The sequence below is a fragment of the Gobio gobio genome (assembly GCF_949357685.1).
Source record: "Gobio gobio genome assembly, chromosome: 15".
NCBI classification, from domain to species: domain Eukaryota; kingdom Metazoa; phylum Chordata; class Actinopteri; order Cypriniformes; family Gobionidae; genus Gobio; species Gobio gobio.
Genome location: NC_137108.1, coordinates 53,007,971 through 53,030,470, shown reverse-complemented (window position 1 = coordinate 53,030,470; position 22,500 = coordinate 53,007,971). Strand labels below are relative to the sequence as shown.

General features: G+C 44.3%; 1 protein-coding gene across 1 annotated transcript in view; it reads right to left on the bottom strand.

The window, feature by feature from the left end:
• csmd3a (CUB and Sushi multiple domains 3a) overlaps positions 1-22,500 on the bottom strand; it is a gene marked incomplete at both ends in the record, with an annotated part of 567,839 nt that overhangs the window by 497,967 nt on the left and 47,372 nt on the right. The window contains one exon of the mRNA XM_079838157.1: positions 9,887-10,109. Coding sequence (XP_079694283.1) covers positions 9,887-10,109 — 223 coding nt within the window. The remainder of the gene's footprint in view (positions 1-9,886; positions 10,110-22,500) is intronic.

Genomic DNA, 22,500 nt, shown 5'->3' with positions numbered 1-22,500 from the left:
ATGATGGGGCCTCAGACATGATGGGGCCGCAGACATGATGGGGCCGCAGACATGATGGGGCCTCAGACATGATGGGGCCTCAGACATGATGGGGCCTCAGACATGATGGGGCCTCAGACATGATGGGGCCGCAGACATGATGGGGCCTCAGACATGATGGGGCCTCAGACATGATGGGGCCGCAGACATGATGGGGCCTCAGACATGATGGGGCCTCAGACATGATGGGGCCTCAGACATGATGGGGCCGCAGACATGATGGGGCCTCAGACATGATGGGGCCTCAGACATGATGGGGCCTCAGACATGATGGGGCCTCAGACATGATGGGGCCTCAGACATGATGGGGCCGCAGACATGATGGGGCCTCAGACATGATGGGGCCTCAGACATGATGGGGCCTCAGACATGATGGGGCCTCAGACATGATGGGGCCTCAGACATGATGGGGCCGCAGACATGATGGGGCCTCAGACATGATGGGGCCTCAGACATGATGGGGCCTCAGACATGATGGGGCCTCAGACATGATGGGGCCTCAGACATGATGGGGCCGCAGACATGATGGGGCCGCAGACATGATGGGGCCTCAGACATGATGGGGCCGCAGACATGATGGGGCCGCAGACATGATGGGGCCTCAGACATGATGGGGCCTCAGACATGATGGGGCCGCAGACATGATGGGGCCTCAGACATGATGGGGCCTCAGACATGATGGGGCCTCAGACATGATGGGGCCTCAGATATGATGGGGCCTCAGACATGATGGGGCCGCAGACATGATGGGGCCGCAGACATGATGGGGCCGCAGACATGATGGGGCCTCAGACATGATGGGGCCTCAGACATGATGGGGCCGCAGACATGATGGGGCCTCAGACATGATGGGGCCTCAGACATGATGGGGCCTCAGACATGATGGGGCCGCAGACATGATGGGGCCTCAGACATGATGGGGCCTCAGACATGATGGGGCCTCAGACATGATGGGGCCTCAGACATGATGGGGCCTCAGACATGATGGGGCCGCAGACATGATGGGGCCTCAGACATGATGGGGCCTCAGACATGATGGGGCCTCAGACATGATGGGGCCGCAGACATGATGGGGCCTCAGACATGATGGGGCCGCAGACATGATGGGGCCTCAGACATGATGGGGCCTCAGACATGATGGGGCCGCAGACATGATGGGGCCTCAGACATGATGGGGCCGCAGACATGATGGGGCCTCAGACATGATGGGGCCTCAGACATGATGGGGCCTCAGACATGATGGGGCCGCAGACATGATGGGGCCTCAGACATGATGGGGCCTCAGACATGATGGGGCCTCAGACATGATGGGGCCTCAGACATGATGGGGCCGCAGACATGATGGGGCCTCAGACATGATGGGGCCGCAGACATGATGGGGCCTCAGACATGATGGGGCCTCAGACATGATGGGGCCGCAGACATGATGGGGCCTCAGACATGATGGGGCCGCAGACATGATGGGGCCGCAGACATGATGGGGCCTCAGACATGATGGGGCCTCAGAGATGATGGGGCCTCAGACATGATGGGGCCGCAGACATGATGGGGCCTCAGACATGATGGGGCCTCAGACATGATGGGGCCGCAGACATGATGGGGCCTCAGACATGATGGGGCCGCAGACATGATGGGGCCGCAGACATGATGGGGCCTCAGACATGATGGGGCCTCAGACATGATGGGGCCGCAGACATGATGGGGCCTCAGACATGATGGGGCCGCAGACATGATGGGGCCTCAGACATGATGGGGCCGCAGACATGATGGGGCCGCAGACATGATGGGGCCGCAGACATGATGGGGCCTCAGACATGATGGGGCCTCAGAGATGATGGGGCCTCAGACATGATGGGGCCGCAGACATGATGGTGCCTCAGACATGATGGGGCCGCAGACATGATGGGGCCTGAGACATGATGGGGCCGCAGACATGATGGGGCCTCAGACATGATGGGGCCTCAGACATGATGGGGCCGCAGACATGATGGGGCCTCAGACATGATGGGGCCTCAGACATGATGGGGCCGCAGACATGATGGGGCCTCAGACATGATGGGGCCGCAGACATGATGGGGCCTCAGACATGATGGGGCCTCAGACATGATGGGGCCTCAGACATGATGGGGCCGCAGACATGATGGGGCCTCAGACATGATGGGGCCTCAGACATGATGGGGCCTCAGACATGATGGGGCCTCAGACATGATGGGGCCGCAGACATGATGGGGCCTCAGACATGATGGGGCCGCAGACATGATGGGGCCTCAGACATGATGGGGCCTCAGACATGATGGGGCCGCAGACATGATGGGGCCTCAGACATGATGGGGCCGCAGACATGATGGGGCCGCAGACATGATGGGGCCTCAGACATGATGGGGCCTCAGAGATGATGGGGCCTCAGACATGATGGGGCCGCAGACATGATGGGGCCTCAGACATGATGGGGCCTCAGACATGATGGGGCCGCAGACATGATGGGGCCTCAGACATGATGGGGCCGCAGACATGATGGGGCCGCAGACATGATGGGGCCTCAGACATGATGGGGCCTCAGACATGATGGGGCCGCAGACATGATGGGGCCTCAGACATGATGGGGCCGCAGACATGATGGGGCCTCAGACATGATGGGGCCGCAGACATGATGGGGCCGCAGACATGATGGGGCCGCAGACATGATGGGGCCGCAGACATGATGGGGCCTCAGACATGATGGGGCCTCAGACATGATGGGGCCGCAGACATGATGGGGCCTCAGACATGATGGGGCCGCAGACATGATGGGGCCTGAGACATGATGGGGCCGCAGACATGATGGGGCCTCAGACATGATGGGGCCTCAGACATGATGGGGCCGCAGACATGATGGGGCCTCAGACATGATGGGGCCTCAGACATGATGGGGCCTCAGAGATGATGGGGCCTCAGACATGATGGGGCCGCAGACATGATGGGGCCTCAGACATGATGGGGCCGCAGACATGATGGGGCCGCAGACATGATGGGGCCGCAGACATGATGGGGCCGCAGACATGATGGGGCCGCAGACATGATGGGGCCGCAGACATGATGGGGCCGCAGACATGATGGGGCCGCAGACATGATGGGGCCGCAGACATGATGGGGCCGCAGACATGATGGGGCCTCAGACATGATGGGGCCGCAGACATGATGGGGCCTCAGACATGATGGGGCCTCAGACATGATGGGGCCGCAGACATGATGGGGCCGCAGACATGATGGGGCCGCAGACATGATGGGGCCTCAGACATGATGGGGCCGCAGACATGATGGGGCCGCAGACATGATGGGGCCGCAGACATGATGGGGCCTCAGACATGATGGGGCCTCAGACATGATGGGGCCTCAGACATGATGGGGCCTCAGACATGATGGGGCCTCAGACATGATGGGGCCGCAGACATGATGGGGCCGCAGACATGATGGGGCCGCAGACATGATGGGGGCGCAGACATGATGGGGCCGCAGACATGATGGGGCCTCAGACATGATGGGGCCGCAGACATGATGGGGCCTCAGACATGATGGGGCCTCAGACATGATGGGGCCGCAGACATGATGGGGCCGCAGACATGATGGGGCCGCAGACATGATGGGGCCTCAGACATGATGGGGCCGCAGACATGATGGGGCCGCAGACATGATGGGGCCGCAGACATGATGGGGCCTCAGACATGATGGGGCCTCAGACATGATGGGGCCTCAGACATGATGGGGCCGCAGACATGATGGGGCCGCAGACATGATGGGGCCGCAGACATGATGGGGCCGCAGACATGATGGGGGCGCAGACATGATGGGGCCGCAGACATGATGGGGCCTCAGACATGATGGGGCCGCAGACATGATGGGGCCGCAGAACTGCTCAAGGAGAGACGGATCGTCACAATAACACAACAAGCTCTGTGGATCAGGATGATTCCTTCCGGCTCTGAGTTTGGCTTCTCACATTGGATGGTCTATTATGGGATGGTAATGAAACGACTGTTCTGCTGTTCTTTTATCGAAGCACTTACCCAATACTCATAAATGTTTGAGTAATTCTGTTAAACCCAAGAACATGTACAACTGGCATTACTGCCTTCACATTCTTCATAAGATTAATGCTTTAATAACTGCAAATGAAGTGCCGCGTCTGCAGAGGAGGAGAAAAAACTATTGATTTACTTACAGCTTAGATAATGAAGGGCTTGCTCTTATTCCACAATGTGTTTTTGTGAAGATTTGCTGTATTCAATCTCAGGTCTATTAAAGAGAGAATATAAAGCTCAGCGACCAGACGGACTCGGCTAATCGGCTAAAATCTGCCTCATCCATCCATCCATCCATCCATCCATCCATCCACCCATCTATCATTCTATCATTCTATCAATCTATCTATCTATCTATCTATCTATCTATCTATCTATCTATCTATCTATCTATCTATCTATCAACCCACCCACCCATCCATCATCTATCTATCTATCTATCGTGCTATCGTTCTATCAATCGTTCTATCAATCCATCAACCCACCCACTCATCCATCCATCCATAATCTATCTATCTATTTATCTATCTATCGTTATATCGTTCTATCTATCGTTCTATCAATCCATCCATCCATCCATCCATCCATCCATCTATCTATCGTTCTATCTATTGTTCTATCTATTGTTCTAGCTATCATTCTATCAATCCATCCATCCATCCATCCATCCATCTATCTATCTATCTATCTATCTATCTATCGTTCTATCTATCATTCTATCAATCAATCCATCCATCCATCCATCCATCAATCCATCCATCTAACTATCTATCTATCGTTATATCGTTCTATCTATCGTTCTATCTATTGTTCTATCTATTGTTCTAGCTATCGTTCTATCAATCCATCCATGCATCCATCCATCCGTGCATCCATCCATCCATCCATCCATCCATCCATCCATCCATCCATCCATCCATCCATCCATCCATCCATCCATCCATCCATCCATCCATCTATCTATCTATCTATCTATCTATCTATCTATCTATCTATCAACCCACCCACCCATCCATCATCTATCTATCGTGCTATCGTTCTATCAATCGTTCTATCAATCCATCAACCCACCCACTCATCCATCCATCCATAATCTATCTATCTATTTATCTATCTATCGTTATATCGTTCTATCTATCGTTCTATCTATCGTTCTATCAATCCATCCATCCATCCATCCATCTATCTATCGTTCTATCTATTGTTCTATCTATTGTTCTAGCTATCGTTCTATCAATCCATCCATCCATCCATCCATCTATCTATCTATCTATCTATCTATCTATCGTTCTATCTATCATTCTATCAATCAATCCATCCATCCATCCATCTAACTATCTATCTATCGTTATATCGTTATATCTATCGTTCTATCTATTGTTCTATCTATTGTTCTAGCTATCGTTCTATCAATCCATCCATGCATCCATCCATCCATCCATCCATCCATCCATCCATCCATCCATCCATCCATCCATCCATCCATCCATCCATCCATCCATCCATCCATCCATCCATCCATCCATCCATCCATCCATCCATCCATCCATCCATCTATCTATCTATCTATCTATCTATCTATCTATCTATCTATCTATCTATCGTTCTATCGTTCTATCGTTCTATCTATTGTTCTATCAATCCATCCATCCATCCATCAGTGTCCAGACGGGACTTGTGGAGAATCTGCTAGAATCGGCCTCATTCTCACAGTTAGCAGACTTTGATCAGTGGCTTTTGACCATTTCTCCAAAGGAAAACATTGATAAAATGCATGCAAGCAAAAAACTGAAAATCTCAGATTCATCAGTAATAAGTGACACATCTAGAGCAACTGTAACGAAGGGGGCGGAGCTTAGTGAAGAGTTACAGACAAACACTTTCCGGCATGAAAATCAATCCGTCTGTCTGTGACACCGAACACAAATCACAAATGGAGGCGTTCTGAGAGGGGAAAAAAACGTATTTGTCTGGCATTTTAATAGAGGGAATACTGAGGAAATGACATCACTATCGCAATATGTGCATCTGTTTACCCAATGAAGCGTGGCTTTTTTGGATACGGCGTCTGTGAAGCCCATATTGGCATAAAATACATATTTTCAATCATGGTAATTTCCACGGGTGAACTTCAGCTACCTGATCGCAGGGGGTCTGCTGATTTTACTCCTGGCTGGCGGAGAGTTTCGCTGCAATAATTGCTTTACCCTTTAATTGGTGGAGAGTTAGTGTAGGTTAATTCTGTGTCTTTTAAGCATTGGGAAGAGTTTGGGCCCCATGTTGAGGCGGTAATCAGGTCTATAATTCACAGATAAGCACTGTGTTATGACACGGGCTCTCATTCAGAAATCAGAAAAACACACTCTTTCTTCATGAAACAAAACATTCAAACCCAAATCAATATGTCTAGCTCAATTATATTAATTTATGATAAGTAGGAAAAACAGGATCATGTGCATAAAAAGAGTATATAATGGAAAAATGCATTTATTTAAAGGTGCACTATGTAAGATTTTTTTCAGTAAAGTATCTAAACACCACTAGGCCAGTGTTATATATTATGTTCAGTCGAGTACTTACAATATCCCAAATGTTTCCGACTATTTGTAAATGGTGAGATGCTCTTTTACCCGAGGAACCGGGACGTGTGAGGGCGTGGCCTGTCGATGACATCATATCTTGCGGTTTTATTCTGCAGAAACGCTTTACTCTCACAAGTGTCATAGCAGCCGCTGAGAGAACAATCCCATCATCAACACACTCAGATGTGTGTAATATGATCAGCAGAGCTGCGTTTCCTCACACTCATGAGCGGAGGAGAGGAAGTGGCGACTGTGCATAATAAAAGTCCCTCTGCTCGCGAGGCGTGTGTTGCGTTCATCTCATTAACAATCGCTCCAGCGGTTCCTCAGCTCCACAACACTCGTCCTGCTCTGCTTCACTACAGTAACGTTAATAATCACATTAGAGCTGCAACTAACGGTTATTTTTCTGTCGACTAATCTAACGATTTTTTTTTTTTTTTTTTTTTGATTAGCCGACTAATCTAACGATTTTTTTTCCTATTGGTCGGCTAATCTAGCGATTATTTTTCCTATTGGTCGACTAACCTAACGATTATTTTTCCTATTGGTCGACTAACCTAACGATTATTTTTCCTATTGGTCGACTAACCTAACGATTATTTTTCCTATTGGTCGACTAACCTAACGATTATTTTTCCTATTGGTCGACTAACCTAACGATTATTTTTCCTATTGGTCGACTAACCTAACGATTATTTTTCCGGTTAGTCGATTAATCTAACAATAATTTTTTTCTGTTGGTCGACTAATCTAACGGGTTTTTTTGTTTCTTTTTCTTTTCTTTTTTTTTTCTTTTCTGTCGACTAATCTAACGATCTTTTTTTTTTTTTTTTTTCGATTAGTCGACTAATCTAACGCTTATTTTTCCTATTGGTCGGCTAATCTAGCGATTATTTTTCCGGTTAGTCGACTAATCTAACAATTATTTTTCCTATTGGTCGCCTAATCTAACGTTTTTTTTTTCTTTTCTTTTCTGTCGACTAATCTAACGATCATTTTTTGATTAGTCGACTAATCTGACGATTATTTTTCCTGTTGGTCGACTAATCTAACGATTATTTTCCCGGTTAGCCGACTAATCTAACAATTATTTTTCCTATTGGTCGACTAATCTAACAGGGTTTTTTTTTTTCCTGTCGACTAATCTAGCGCTCATTTTTCGATTAGTCGCCTAATCTAACGATTATTTTTCCTGTTGGTCGACTAATCTAGCGGTTATTTTCCTATTGGCCGACTAATCTAACGATTATTTTCCCGGTTAGTCGACTAATCTAACAATTATTTTTCCTTTTGGTCGCCTAATCTAACGGTTGTTTTTTTCCCCTGTCGACTAATCTAACGATTATTTTTCCAATTGGTCGCCTAATTTAACGATTATTTTTCCTGTTGGTCGACTAATCTAACGATTATTTTCCCAGATTAATCTGATGATTCTTTTTTACTGATTATTGTATTTCAAAGAGGGTAGTGAATTTGTATATTATTTTAACATGAAATCAATGAATGATGACAATATTAATTGTATTTCAGGAAGGGTAGTGTACTTAAGCCATTTTATAATTAAATATATGAACACGCGGCATTTTAAACATTATGTATAACTAATGATACTATTCATCATAAAATGTATACAGAGTAGGCCTAATTAGGAAAAGTTGTTTACTATAATAGTTGAGTATGATTTACTTTTTGATTTGTGTTAATAGTAAACGAAAATGCACTTGTATTTATCTGCAAAAGGTTCACATAAAGGAGCTTTCAGCAGTGTTAATGTAGAACTAGTCGTCTATTTTAAAGATATACATGTGCATAAACAACGACTAAAGCTGCCAGAAGTGTTTGCCCAAACTTCAAAGACACATTTAAATGATTAAAGCTAGAGGCATATCTTCACTTTAATCATGTAAACTACCTCTATACAGCATGTTATTATGCATATGTGTTTGGGACAGAGGGGAACCAGGTCGCATTAGCAGCAGATAATGCAGCCCATAATAAATAAAAGCACGAGACGTACTGGGGTCGGAGAAGAACCACATGACCCAAGATTCTGCGCTCAAATGTGACATCATCAAACTACGCCTTTGTTTTGAATTGGCGACCTCTAGCGGACGGAAAACTTACATAGTGCAGCTTTAATAAAAAAATTACAGTAATGATTGACCAGCTGAATGACCATTCGTCTTACTTACACAGCCGGACACATTTCTTATTGAAGCAGGAAGTTGAGGCACAACATATGGAGTCACTTTTTATTCCCTTTTATAGCCAATAGGCTATAGTTCACCCAAAAATGAAAGTTCTGTCATCATTTACTCACCCTCAAGTTGTTCCAAACTTGTATGAGTTTCTTTGTTCTGCTGAACACAAAAGAAGATATTTAGAAGAATGTTTGTAACAAAGCAGAGAGAGCAACCATTGACTACCATAGTATTTTTTCCCCCTACTATGTTAGTCAATGGTTGCATATAATCTGCTTGGTTACAAACATTCTTCTAAATATCTTCTTTTGTGTTCAGCAGAACAAAGAAACTCATACAGGTTTGAAACAATTTGAGGGTGAGTAAATGATGACAGAACTTTCATTTTTGGGTGAATTATCCCTTTCAGAGTCGATGTCACAGCCATGAATCACCATTTGACTGCAAAAAATGCTTTTCTTACTTGGTATGTCTTGTTTCTGGTCCAAACATCTAAAAATTCTCAAAACAAGAAGCATTTACTAGCCAAATAAAAATTATTGTCTTGTTTTGGGGGGAAATAAGTCAAAATTAAGGGAGTTTTTGCTTAAAATAAGCAAAATAATCTGCCAATGGGGTAAGCAAAATAATCTTAATTCAAACAGAAAACAAGATTATTTTGCTAACCCCATTGGCAGATTATTTTGCTTACTTTAAGCAAAAACTCCCTTAATTTTGACTTATTTCCCCCCAAAACAAGACAAACACTTCTGCTTGTATAGTCAATGCTTCCTAATGTAAGATTTTTTAGATATTTGGACTGAAAACAAGACAAAAATACTAAGTAAGAAAAGCATTTTTTGCAGTGTTGCTATTTCCAGTCAAAGCAGGCGATAGTGGGAAGGACATTCTCGCTTCACATCTGCATTCGCTCGATATTTTTGCTCCATTTTCCAGAAGACTGTATATCATACTGTACCAATCATGTCCCAGCGTACATCACAGCACTAAACTCTGCTCTTACCTCGTTCTGAAGTTCGCAGGATGAGGATGTCCGTCGTATAAAGATAAAAAGTCATATTCTTCCTCCACAGCGAAGGACTGAAAAACTATATGAATTCTGCTCCTCTCCTCGGCCACAATAACCCAGGTGCAGTTGGCTCCGTTAGGGTATCCGTGAGGAAAGCCCGGACTTTCTATAGTCCCGTTTTTCCCTTTTAATGTCCCACCACAAGTAAAAATGAAACCTGTAAGAAGAGAGAAAGAGAAGGAAATATGAATATAAGCCACGAAATGGAAAAACAAGTCCACATGAAACACTTGAATGAGATGTATTTTGATAAGCTCCGCCCCCCTTGGTTACTGTTGCTAGCTCAGAGAAGATTTCCCGAACATCCCACTGGAGTGAACTTTCCCAGTTCATTTCTCTCACATTCTATCCACTTTATACAACGGGGGCTGTTGAATGCTTGAATCTGATTGGTTGACGGACGTTCTAAGGTGTGTAGTTATTTTCAGGGAAGTAGTTCCAGCAGGTTTCGACCGCATTACAGTTCCATATCACTACGCCAAATGATTTCAGTTATTTTAAAGGAACACGCCGACATTTTGGGACTTTATCTTATTCACCATATCCCTAATGGTGCGATCACACCGGACGCGAATGACACGAATAAATCGCGTGTAGTTGGACGCTCGAACATTTTGAGTTTAATCACTTCACAACAGACGTGAGTTCGCCTCATGGGCGGGGCTTCTGCCAGCGACTCGTCTCGTTGAGAAATGGCTGACATGGGCTGTGTTTACACGTCTTTTTTGATAAAATACTACTGTTAATGTGAGACACAACATAGTTTTAAGACTTTTTCGAGCTATAATTCGTCTTGTGTTTATGTAACGGCCGATCTTTGGTCTCATGGATCTATCATTTGTTCCCTGGCAAATAATTTAGGCTGAGGGCAAAGTGAAGTTTCATTACTTAATATCTTTAGGCTATTTAACTTTACGTTAGCGTTGTAGCCGACTAGCACTGACTTTGAATGTTTGACTGAATTGTTTGCTTTATTTCATGTATAGCTTCTTATACCTTTTACTTATACTTTTGTATTATTGATCATACAAAAACTTGCATTTAACAAAAAGAGACTGGGTTGTGTTTCATGTTATTTAATGTTATCACAGTGATAATCATATTGTCCGAACCAGATATTAATATATGATTAATATAAACCAAATTTTCTCCTCATTGTTGTCACTACTAGAGCAAGCTCCTGATTGGTTAACGCGGCGCGAATATCCACCAAAGTTTAGATTTTTCAACTCTGGCGATTCGCACCATTCGCGCAAATGCTCAATTCGCGCCACCTCATTCGCGCAAATTGCGCCACAGAATGTCTATTCGCGTCTTTGCATTGACTGAACATGTATATCACTCGCGCGAAACGCTTCATTCGCGTCCGGTGTGAACGCACCATCAGAGTTAGATAAGTCCATTCACACCATTCTCATCTCTGTCTGAAGCCTTGTTTATACTTTCTGCGTGCGCTCCTCCCCAAAGGGACGAGGCGGTTATATTTGACGCGCTTGCCGTTGTAATATTCTTTGAAGCGACAGAGGGCGACTCGGAGTAATTGTTCTATAAAGCATCAGGAAACAGCGGTGAGAAGAAGTAAAAGAATTTACACGAGTGACGATATTTATTTTAGTACACTTCACCAAAAACCACACTACAAAAGAATTGTGTAAAACTCATTAGACCTTGATATTATTACTTGTGACATGAGATCAAGATCACATGTATACAACTAACGTTAAATTAACGATCTCTTAAATATTTCCTAATTTCACTAAAATGTGAACATTTACATGGATTTTTATTTTCAATAAAAGGGCTTATTTATGCTTTTGTACGCTCATTTTCAAAATATATGTAACTAATTTGTATGTGCAAACTGTGTGCCGGTGATGAGACGTCATGCTCGGCTAGATTCGCCTAGAACTCGTGCATCTTCGGATGTGTAGCCGCGCGGAAAGTGAAAATAAAAAAAGCTACACACCGCCACGCGAAATGGGGTCTTGCGCACTCAAGACTCAACACGCACTACCGCCCACTCCGCAATGACGTCATTTTTGCTACACGCACCCTCGCGCAGGCGCGTCGAGTATAAACAAGGCTTGACGCACCCACCGCTAGCCTAGCTTAGCACAAAGACTGGAAGTAAACGGCTCCAGCTAGCCTAGCTTAGCACAAAGACTGGAGGTTAATGGCTCCAGCTAGCCTAGCTTAACACAAAGACTGGAGGTAAACGGCTCCAGCTAGCCTAGCTTAGCACAAAGACTGGAAGTAAATGGCTCCAGCTAGCCTAGCTTAGCACAAAGACTGGAAGTAAACAGCTCCAGCTAGCCTAGCTTAGCAAAAAAACTGGAAGTAAATGGCTCCAGCTAGCCTAGCTTAGCACAAAGACTGGAGGTAAATGGCTCCAGCTAGCCTAGCTTAACACCAAGACGGGAGGTAAACGGCTCCAGCTAGCCTAGCTTAGCACCAAGACTAGAGGTAAATGGCTTCAGCTAGCCTAGCTTAGCAAAAAGACTGGAGGTAAATGGCTCCAGCTAGCCTAGCTAAGCACAATTGCTGGAAGTAAACGGCTCCAGTTAGCCTAGCCTTAGCACAAAGACTGGAAGTAAACGGATCCAGCTAGCCTAGCTTAGCACAAAGACTGGAAGTAAATGGCTCCAGCTAGCCTACTGCTCAATACGTGACAAAATAACGGCCACTTTTTCCTTTTTACATGTTGTGATGTGTATAGTTACACCGTGTACTAAGACCGACGGAAAATGAAAAGTTGTGATTTTCTATGCGCTGTGTAATATCATTGCGCCGCTGCACTCATGGGGCGGCTCACAGCTCTTGATTATTACGCAGGAATGAGAGTATAGTTCCTTCCATATCGGTCAAGATAATCACAACTTTTCATTTTCCGTCGGTCTTAGTACACAATGTAACTACTCACATCACAATGGCGTTATTTTGTCACTTATTGAGCTGGAGCCATTTACCTCCAGTCTTTGTGCTAAGCTAGGCTAGCTGGAGCCATTTACCTCCAGTCTTTGTGCTAAGCTAGGCTAGCTGGAGCCATATACCTCCAGTCTTTGTGCCAAGGCAGGCTAGCTGGAGCCGTTTATCTCCAGTCTTTGTGCTAAGCTAGGCTAGCTGGAGCCATTTACCTCCAGTCTTTGTGCTAAGCTAGGCTAGCTGGAGCCATATACCCACAGTCTTTGTGCTAAGCTAGGCTAGCTGGAGCCATTTACCTCCAGTCTTTGTGCTAAGCTAGGCTAGCTGGAGCCATTTACCTCCAGTCTTTGTGCTAAGCTAGGCTAGCTGGAGCCGTTTACCTCCAGTCTTTGTGCTAAGCTAGGCTAGCTGGAGCCGTTTACCTCCAGTCTTTGTGCTAAGCTAGGCTAGCTGGAGCCATATACCTCCAGTCTTTGTGCCAAGCCAGGCTAGCTGGAGCTGTTTACCTCCAGTCTTTGTGCTAAGCTAGGCTAGCTGGAGCCATTTACCTCCAGTCTTTGTGCTAAGCTAGGCTAGCTGGAGCCGTTTACCTCCAGTCTTTGTGCTAAGCTAGGCTAGCTGGAGCCATATACCCACAGTCTTTGTGCTAAGCTAGGCTAGCTGGAGCCGTTTGCCTCCAGTCTTTGTGCTAAGCTAGGCTAGCGGTGTGTGCGTCAGACAGAGTTACGGCACGGAGATGAGAAAGGTGTGTATGGACTTCTCTAACACTGGGGATACGGTGAATAAGATAAAGTCCCAAAAAGTCGGCGTGTTCCTTTAAAGGTCCTTAGAGCCAACAACAGAAAAAGAACCAAAACCCACAATGACAGGTCTGACTCGCTTCAGCCAATCACAGACAGGTCTGACTCGCTTCAGCCAATCACAGACAGGTCTGACTCACTTCAGCTAATCACAGACAGGTCTGATTCGCTTCAGCCAATCACAGACAGGTCTGACTCGGGTGCACCAATCAGAGCGTCCAGTTAAGCTTGGGGGTGGGGGCGGGCTTTCAAACCACGCTTTGACATTCAATCAGTATCGCTAATGTTTCAATATTTTAGTGATTTTAGTAATTTTGGCAGCTTCTGAAAGCATTGATATTACCAGAGCACTGCAGCTGAAGTAAATAGGAAACTCGGCTCATACAAGGCAGAGGTATTGCATGGATGGAGCCAGAATAAAGTGTCTAAAATGCATACTCAGAGTTCAGTTTAATGATAAAGCTTGCCCTCTCTAACAATGCAGTTACACTAAATGTGCGAAGCTGAAATAACCTCAACATTAGCAACAACAGTGAAATAAGAGTGCTTGGGTCTATCTGTCAATCAGAAGCACGTAAAAGTGTAGTTTGTTGCTATAGCAACAGTGAGCTCCCGGCACATTTTTGGCAGCACACAATAAACAGCATTTTATTTAACATATTAACCCGTACCTTCACCGTTACCCGTACCCCACACTTTTCTATTCACACCTTTTTAATCCCTCATTTATTTGATCAAACCTCTCACTTGCACTGTAAAAATTCCAACCCACAAATATGTAGGTTAATGATTATGTTTTGGTTAAAGTTATGTTAAAGAAGTTGGTTCAACAATTGTTGGACCAACCTAGTATCAATTGTAAATTCGATTTGTAATTGCAAGTTTACAAGCATACAAGTTGCAACAAGTTAGCAATGCATTCTGGGTGCATCATGCAAAACTCATCCATGGCTCCCAGCATGCATTGCGGCATGAAGCATGTCACCATTGTTGAGATTCATTGGCTGACTCTTGATGTCTGTGGGAGTAAATCTCACAGGAGGTCAAAGTGCTTAGTGTACAATCGGTTTTAAACCTTATTCAGTTTTTCTGATTAAAACTGTGCTGGATCTTTTCTAGAATCACAATAAAACAAAATGATTCATATATTGCTCATATTAAACATAAAACCAGTGAATGAAACCACTACACAATTATTATATTCTTATTCAGCAGCCAGAGAAACACTGTTCACCATTATGGTGACATCACATTTTTTACAATTTTCAACACAAAATAAAAAAAAAAAACGATAAAAACTCAATCAGCTGAACAAAAAAACTTAAATTGGGAGACATGTGACCTTCCTCAGTAAATTGAGTTGAGTGAACTACTTGAGTGAAAACGCTGTGCAGCAAGTTGCCTTACAATTTAAAGCTATGTCAACTTTTTTTTAATTTTACAGTGTACTTGCTTTTGCCCTTAAAAACATTAAAATGATCTTGCATGGACTTACTTTTCAAAATTATTAATAAAACAATCGCTCTTGGCGACAGGCATAGCTAGTGTGTTTGCTCAGCATAGCCTAAAACACGACAATTTATGAGATTAATATCATGTTTCGCTCTAAAATCACTATACGTGTTTGAAACAGGCTTGCTTCTGGTCCCATGTTGCTTCTTAACACATAGTGAGACAGAAAAGATATTATATTATGTCAATTAGCTTTGCATTATATAGATATACATCATTTTTATGAAGATACCCGGCTTGAAGAACAGAGATAAACACAGATATATCATCGCAGTCGTGTGTTTATTGTCTTCATGTTTCATCAGAAACGTCTCTGCATGTTATTCAGCTGATATCTGGGATTTCCTGGAACGTCATAAGTTTAATACTTCTATATGAATCTCTCACTTCCAAGCTTCCAGTATGAATGAAACAGAAATCACATGAGAGTGTTTATCGCTCCATATTGCTAACAAAATTTGAAAAATAAAACTAAAGTAAAAACTACTTGTTTAAATATTTTTCAGTGATTCTCCTTGTTCTCAAGTAAATTATTTCTTAAGTAGCAATACTTAAAGGTGCAGTGTGTAAATTTTAGCGGCGTCTAGTGGTGAGGTTGTGAATTGCACCTCCATTTCGGAGCACAGAGAAGCTACGGTGGCCAAAACAGGACAAAGATGTCGTCATCTGAGAGAGCAGAGAGTGACTAGCGCTCTGTAGAGAAGTTTGTCCCTTTATGCTGCGTTCACACCAAACGCGAATACAGCGTCAAATTCATGTTTACCACGTCTAGTTGGATGCTTGAACATTTTTAATCCATTTGTGCGTTCACAGTGCATTGGACGTGAGTATAAATCGAGCATTTGAAGCGAAATAGACGCGCGTTCAAGTCGCTCCAGGAGAAATATGTCATAAAACACCACTCTGCCTCTTTTCATTTTCATTAAAAATATATATTCAACATTAATAGCCACACACGTGGTCCAGGCAATGCCTACATTATCTTCACTGCATGTATATTTAAATAAAAAATAAAGTTATGAAACTTCTCTTTGCCCTCAGTCAAAACGATTCGCCAGACAACAAATTAAAGATTCATGATCGGCCGTTAGATCTACACAATATTAATAATTAGGGTTGGGTATTGTTCAAAATCTTTCGATCCGGTGCCAATTTCGATACCTCAGTTTCGATACCGGTTCCTAACGATACTTTTTCCGATACAATATGTTTTAAAATCCATTTCAACATCAACAAAAATACATTAAACACAAAACATTTATTTTTCACCTTAATTTAAACAAATTCTGGTAACACTTCTCACTCAGGGTAACATTATTAATAAAACTGGTTGTGCTTTTTGTAAGGGTGCTCCGATCAGGATTTTTGGAGCCGATCACAGGAAGCAGCATCTGCCGATACAATCTACTTGAAGCCTTCTTTTTATCATGTAGAATTATTTATAGGGAATTATACAGACATTCATTCAGGGCCTGAATTTTATTTCTGACAATGGGGGAATCCCCCCCTTAGGTGACTCTTGTCATATAAATATAATTATCTCACCTAAATAAATTGATCATGCAGTGTGTTTTTGTTTTTAAAGACAAATTTTCAGGTAGGTCTAACATCAGTATTGAGGTAAGAAATACTAAAAGACATTTAATAAGAAATCAAATGTAAATTAATATTGGTCTTCCCTGAATAAATTAAATTAGATTAATCCTTACACTTAAGGTTGCAAAAGTTAGTCATTCAAGAGCAGTGAGTGTCATAAAGGTTCATCAAACAACACAAGACAAAGAGAAACGCAGAGACAGCAGCAGTTTATTCGTCAGCTGTCTCTTTAAGAGCGAACACGGATACAGTTGCACAAACGTTCACTCGCGAGTCACGACGGGGTTTACGCGCAAACTCGTCAAGACGGTACTTTAGTACATACATTTGTGTGTATCTGACCATTTCAGCGCAATTTGTACTCGCAAGCTTTTTGTGAGATGGCCTGTGTGTGTGTGTGTGTGTGTGTGTGTGTGTGTGTGTGTGTGTGTGTGTGTGTGTGTGTGTGTGTGTGTGTGTGTGTGTGTGTGTGTGTGTGTGTGTGTGTGTGTGTGTGTGTGTGTGTGTGTGTGCGCGCGTGCGCGCTCACGGTCTCTTTGAGAGCGCGCGAGTGCTGAGCGGTCTGAACACTGGCAAGACTTAAAAATAAATGCAAATGATAAACTTTAGTGACGATGCGACACTGCCTCGATTGTGCAAGTGGCAAATCCTGTGTCAACTGAGCAGCTGATTTTAGTGCAGATGCGCTGATGTGAAGCCATTTGAGCATTTTGAGGGAGAGAGAGAGCGCGCGCGCGCGGTGATTCACTCGCGCTGTTTGTGAACTTACGTCTCACAGAAAGTTTTGCTTTTGCGCCTTTGGTTGCAATATTCTTATCGCATATGTTGCACTTTGCTGACTCGGCATCCACTTTTATAAGTGTATAAAAGCCACTTGGCTTTTGCAACCGAAATTTGGCACAGTTTTTCGTTCGATACCATAAAAGTATCGCCGTTCGGTGCCCAGCCCTATTAATTATATCTCATGTTTAACCACTACAGAGACATGGCGCCACAAAATGGCGGCTTCACTGTACCCGCGGTGTGTGTAGATAGAAACGGCTCATTCTAAGGTAATTCTACACCACTGAAAACATATGTATTTTATATTGCATTTGTGTCAATAGATCCTCATAAATACTACACACTGCCCTTTTAAGTAATTTTTTAAATATAAATAGTTTAACAACTTAAAAGCTGCAAGCCATTTCTTACTGGCGAGGTAATAACGGCGCTGTTGTTTAAGCAGATACACTTACAGTTTCACTATCAGGAGAGACGCTGGAGCCCAACACTGTTCAGACTCAGGTAATATCAACCCGTTCTCACTCCCAACGCGTCAAATTCCGGCGCATGGTCAAGTGCTTTCCGCGTCACAATAAAGACGCTAAAGGCACCCCTAGGCGTCACTATATTGACGCGCTGAGTGCTCCATTCATTTCAATGAGAAACCTTTGGCATCAGAAACAGACGCGCTGGGCATGGGAATCATGATGATCATATATTGGGTTATGATTTTGCCATTATGACATGTTGGACTGTGATTCTCAATTTAATCAGCCAGCATAATTTTATTTACGCTATCTAGACACGTTTTAACATGTAACCCAACCCCATTCCATCCCTAAACCTACCCATTTGTGTGGTATAAAACGCAGATATAACAGGCAGAGTCGACTGCATGCACAATTTATTCAAAAAGTACAAATATTCCAAATATTCCGAGGCTAAGCGATTGATTTGTGTGAAGGAAATCCCCAAAAGCGATCAGCGTCTCCATCCGCAGAAGATCACGAACACATTCAATTTCAAATATTGCCGCCCGTTACATCAGTTTTCAAAGTGAAATTGCATTGGCTCTCGTAAGTCTCATGACCAATTGCGTCATTACGTCAGCTTTGATTGTAAAATGTCATTGGTTCTCGTGTGTCTTGTGACCGAATGCGTCATGCTAAAGAGGCGTGTGTATTATTTGAATGAGATATGAATGAGTGCGTTAACGGAGCGGCGGGATCATCATCTCAGCGATTAAAACATTAAGATCAACTCTGTTCTTTACATGAAGACATCGTGTGACTTCAGAAGACTTGGAATGCAACATGAGTTAATACTTTTATACTGTTTTGGGTCAGTTTTTGCAATAAACAGATGTGACTGTACTTGTATTTGCCTGTTCTGTGTTTTATATTGTTTAGAAGTGGGTAGGTTTAGGGCAGGAGTTGGGTTAGCAGCTCCAAAATATAAAAGTAACCTTTAAATATGAATAAAATCATGTCTGCTTTTACAAATGCAAAGAATAACATGCGTCTTGATCTGATGCATTGGGTAAACAACTGAAATGAATGGAGCACCAGCGCGTCGATATAGTGACGCCTAGGGGTGACTTTAGCGTCTTCGATGTGACGCGGAACAACGGCACTTGACCATGCTTCGGAATTTGACGCCTTGGGAGTGAGAATGGGTTGTAATATCACACGCTTCATTAATAACTGCATTAATTACTGCATTAATCTGCTTTCAGTGGCTCAAGCCTCCGTTATGAGCTCTAAAAATATGTTTTTGAGGTTTGAGATGACAAACGTAAGAAATTATTAGCGTTAAGGACAAAAAGCTGACAAAAGTCTTGAAATAAAACATCTGAACATGGTGTGGTGACCGTAGTATACGCAGAATAATTGGAACAGCATCACTACCTTACAACGGACCGGAGTCAATTATTCCTTACTTAAAACCAAGTTATGGAATTAAAAAGGCTTTGCGAAGTGCATTATGACAACATCTTCTGAGTTATGACAGAACAATCTCTGAGCAATACAATTATCCTCTGGGAATTGTTTGTGTAGCTAGTTAGTATTCCTCTCCGAGCTTAACACAACACTCAGCTCTCTGAGAGAGAAAAACGAACGCTGGCATCTGACATCACAATCACATTAGTCAAATGGTGGCGGTTTGTGCGCTGATGCCCGTGATGGTTTGGTTGTGACATGAATTGCTATATCTGTGCGGCGTGTTTGAGTCACCATGGTCAGATGCTGAGACGTCAGGGGTTTAATGACCGTCCCTCATATGGAGACCCGACCGCCATCTGTGCATCTACACTCAAATTAGTAGGGCTTTTTATATGCCTCAACCTGAGCAAATAGACTGGTAATGACAACCAGCATTAATTGAGCTTTTCCATTTATCCCCTTCCGCTCCCCTTAAGGCGTAATTATCTTTTCCGACTCCCTGAGATCAAGGATCTTTCCTCTCCCTCACTCTCAAAGCCGGGCGGATGAATCCAGAAGCCACCCATCTCAGATCCACCTCGGGAAAAAACACAGAGAGAAACGCATCAAGAATGCATAAATAAAATAAAGACTATTTTCGGAGCCATTAAGGATTTTTTGTTCGTTTTCATGTCGATTAAACACATTTCCTTGAAAATTCTCATTAGTCTGATGCATCTGGATTTTGTTCCATTGTTCCATTCATCAGTGGAACTGTGAGTGTTTGTCCCAAACAAATCGCAACAGGATATTTTGGATTTGCATGGCTGATAACCTGTGAAATCACAGTATTTTAATGCATATAGTTGTATATAATTTAGGGCTGTCAATTTAACATGCTAAAAGTGTGTGTGTGTGTGTTCGCTTCTACACACATTAGAGAGAGAATGGGCCGCTCTCAGGTGTGTGTGTGTGTGTGTGTGTGTGTTCGCTTCTACACACATTAGTGAGAGAATGGGCCGCTCTCAGGACTGTGTGTGTGTGTGTGTGTTCGCTTCTACACACATTAGAGAGAGAATGGGCCGCTCTCAGGTGTGTGTGTGTGTGTGTGTGTGTGTGTGTTCGCTTCTACACACATTAGTGAGAGAATGGGCCGCTCTCAGGAGCTCAGAGAACTCAAGTGTGGGGCCGTGATCGGTGGAGCCTGTGCAATAAGGCCAAATATTACACTAAATGTGTAAAGCGGGGTCAGCACATGCTGAGGGTCACAGAGCGGGGTCAGCTCATGCTGAGGGTCACAGAGCGGGGTCAGCTCATGCTGAGGGTCACAGAGCGGGGTCAGCACATGCTGAGGGTCACAGAGCGGGGTCAGCACATGCTGAGGGTCACAGAGCGGGGTCAGCACATGCTGAGGGTCACAGAGCGGGGTCAGCACATGCTGAGGGTCACAGAGCGGGGTCAGCACATGCTGAGGGTCACAGAGCGGGGTCAGCTCATGCTGAGGGTCACAGAGCGGGGTCAGCACATGCTGAGGGCCACAGAGCGGGGTCAGCGCATGCTGAGGGTCACAGAGCGGGGTCAGCGCATGCTGAGGGACACAGAAGTCGCCAACTTTCTGCAGAGTCAAGAGCTCCAGACCTCCAAACTTCTGTGGCCTTCAGATGAGCTCAAGAACAGTGTGTAGAGCTTCATGGAATGGGTTTCCATGGCCGAGCAGCTCATCCAAGCCTTACACCACCAAAGCGTGGGATGCAGTGGGGTAAAGTGCGCCGCCACTGGACTCTAGAGCAGTGGAGATGTGTTCTCTGAGTGACCAATCACACTTCTCTGTCTGACAATCCCATGGACGAGTCTGGGTTTGGCGGTTGCCAGGAGAATGGGACTAGCCTGACTGCATTGTGCCAAGTGTAAAGTTTGGTGGAGGGGAGATTATGGGGTGGGGTTGTTTTTCAGGGGTTGGCCCCTTAGTTCCAGTGAAAGGAACTCTTAACGCTTCACCAAGACATTTTGGACAATTTCATGCTCCCAACTTTGTGGGCCCAGTTTGGGGACGGCCCCTTCCTGTCCCAGCATGACTGACCAGTGCTCAAAGCGTCTCCATAAAGACATGGATGAGGAGTTTGGTGGAGGAACTGGAGTCCTGAACTCAACCTGATAGAACAGCTTTGGGATGATTTAGAGCGGAGACTGAGAGCCAGGCCTTCTCGTCCAACATCACAAATGAAGAATCCCCATAAACACACTCCTAAACCTTGAGGAAAGAAGAGCTGGAGCTGCTAGAGCTGCATATTAAACCCTACAGATGGAGAATGGGAAGCTCATGTGTGTGTAAAGGTAAACAATGTGGACAAACAAACTGCATTGGTGCAACAGCATTTTAAACAAATAAACACTGAATGATTTCAGGACATCATGAAGAGAACAGACAAGATCCCACACACACTACGGTCGGTTGCAAAAACTGTCATTATATTGCAACACTGCAGTTATGCAACACCTGTGGAAGACTGTGACTCAAGCACTGTTATATACTGTTCATAGTGTGCAGGGTTCCCATTCTTCTTCATACTGCATTGCAATTTAAAATGATGATAATGCAATGATTTTTTTTAAATTACGCATTAACTGAACGCTCTAGGGTGGAGAATGATCCAGGCGTTTTTGTGAGAAATCAGACATGCAACACACACACACATACACAACATTCAATAGCTAATCTCTTGATGTTAAACTGTAAATTGATATTTCAGTTTAGCCACACTAAAATAATTCCATCTATAGGGACAGACGAAATTGTTTTTGTATTGGACAACATAGTATAACAGGAGAGAAACGTGATTGAATATGCAACAATTAGAGCAAAAACACACTAATTGGCTTCTAGTTGTTTCCCACAAACAAAAGCTGTGAAATCCTCCAGCATGTGCCGCCGCGTCTCTAAAGACCCTGTCATTAAAATTTGGATTGAATTAAACACTAAGAAGCTGTTATAAAGTCAATAATCATATCTGAAGCCGATTGTTAGGCCTCG